Consider the following 1525-nt stretch of genomic DNA (forward strand, 5'->3'; position numbering starts at 1 on the left):
TGAAAATGTATTTCGATCATATCAAATTTTACAGTGTCGATGCGAGAGGTTCGCTCGCAAATGCAATGTTTGCGAAGACGATTTTTTCGTCTTCACAAAATGCGAGCGTGGTTCTATTTCAAAAATATCTCAGATTCAACCGGAAGAAAATTTGTTTTGCGAGATATTTGGCAGTCATCCACTGGTTTAAAGATCTAATATAGTAATAGTATAACATGTGTAAGTTCAATAACTTCTATAATATATAAAACTTCAAGAAGTAGAATTGAAGTTCAATAACTTAACTTCAATAACTTCTCTGTAACGAATAGTATAAGTTGAAGTATTTAAGTAACTTCAATAACTTCTACAGTAACGAATAGTGTAAGTAGAAGTATATAAATAACTTACATACGCTCTGTAATCTCTAAAAATATCGTAACTTCTATTATTTCTACAATTACGAAGTACTACAAAACATTTCACAGTTAACATTTCAACATGAATACATTCCACTGATAAAGCGTTTATGACAACATTTTTGTCAGTCTGCTAAGCCGTCGAAATTCTCTCGGGTCTGTGCCTTTCGAAGGGGGAATAGGAGCAACAACTGGAGTCGATGGAATGCTGGATGTAGGTGTGGTTGCAACAGTGGCAATAAGTGGTGGAACAGGGATGTACGAGGGCAACGATACAGCTATCCACCATACACTTGAGGCGACCACACGAAGTCATTTTGAAAAGTGACTCGTGGTAAAATCCGTTGGTTTCCAACGGTCTTATCTGTGCAAGCATTTACGTATCCGGATGTTTATCCGGCGTTATTCAAATTCCCCGAGAACAGGTAGTTTTGGACCTGCAGCAGGGGGTCACCCCATGCTGCCGGGGAATTCCTCGCGCCTGCTCGAACAGGGGCGGTGTGTAATCTTCGGTTATTACTACGCTCAACGCTTCATACCTCGTGCTTCCACCGACAACCTTCGAAGTTCGGGCCTCGTCTTCGTTCGCAGCCCTCGTTGTCCTGATTCCACAGGGGAGGGACGGATAAGTCCTTGTGGAAATAATCCGGGGAAACCGGGGATCGAACCCACGACCTTTGAGTTAAGAAACCGATGCTCTACCACCTGAACTACCTCCCCCGCGGCAGTACGGCGTTGGCTCCGACTTCAAGATCCAACCGACGCACTTCGCATCAACGTGCTTGCGCAACTGGCAAAACTCAAGCGTCAGCGCCCGTACAACACGCTCTGGCTCAAGTATCCCAACTGCTTGATCCTCGAATTTTCAGCTCGCACTCCTTAGCGCTTCAAGCACCCTATTTATTCAAGACCCAAAACCACTGTGCTCCAATTCCAAGTAGGACGTACCTGCTCTGGCAATCGGATTCGGGATGAGCCCTCGGGCAATATTAGTATTGATAGCGATAGTAGTTATTAATATACCTCCCCTTTGACAGTGAGCTATAGAGGATCTACATGCCAACTTCACTGTCACACGCTTATATAGCAGTTCACTGCCATTCAACAATTCAACCATTCAACAATTC

The 1525-nt window shown here is 43.6% G+C and overlaps 1 protein-coding gene and 1 pseudogene across 2 annotated transcripts in view; both read right to left on the reverse strand.

Moving 5' to 3' along the window:
• Positions 1-790: 790 nt before the first annotated feature.
• The window catches only part of H257_19274 (hypothetical protein), a gene marked incomplete at both ends in the record, with an annotated part of 2530 nt that continues 1795 nt past the window's right edge, over positions 791-1525 (reverse strand). The window contains one exon of the mRNA XM_009848420.1: positions 791-879. Within this exon, the coding sequence (XP_009846722.1) occupies positions 791-879 (89 nt within the window). The remainder of the gene's footprint in view (positions 880-1525) is intronic.
• On the reverse strand, positions 1046-1118 carry H257_19275 (annotated as a pseudogene). Its single transcript has one exon. The product of its transcript is annotated as a tRNA-OTHER (tRNA).

Source organism: Aphanomyces astaci, assembly GCF_000520075.1.
Source record: "Aphanomyces astaci strain APO3 unplaced genomic scaffold supercont1.450, whole genome shotgun sequence".
NCBI lineage: Eukaryota > Oomycota > Saprolegniomycetes > Saprolegniales > Verrucalvaceae > Aphanomyces > Aphanomyces astaci.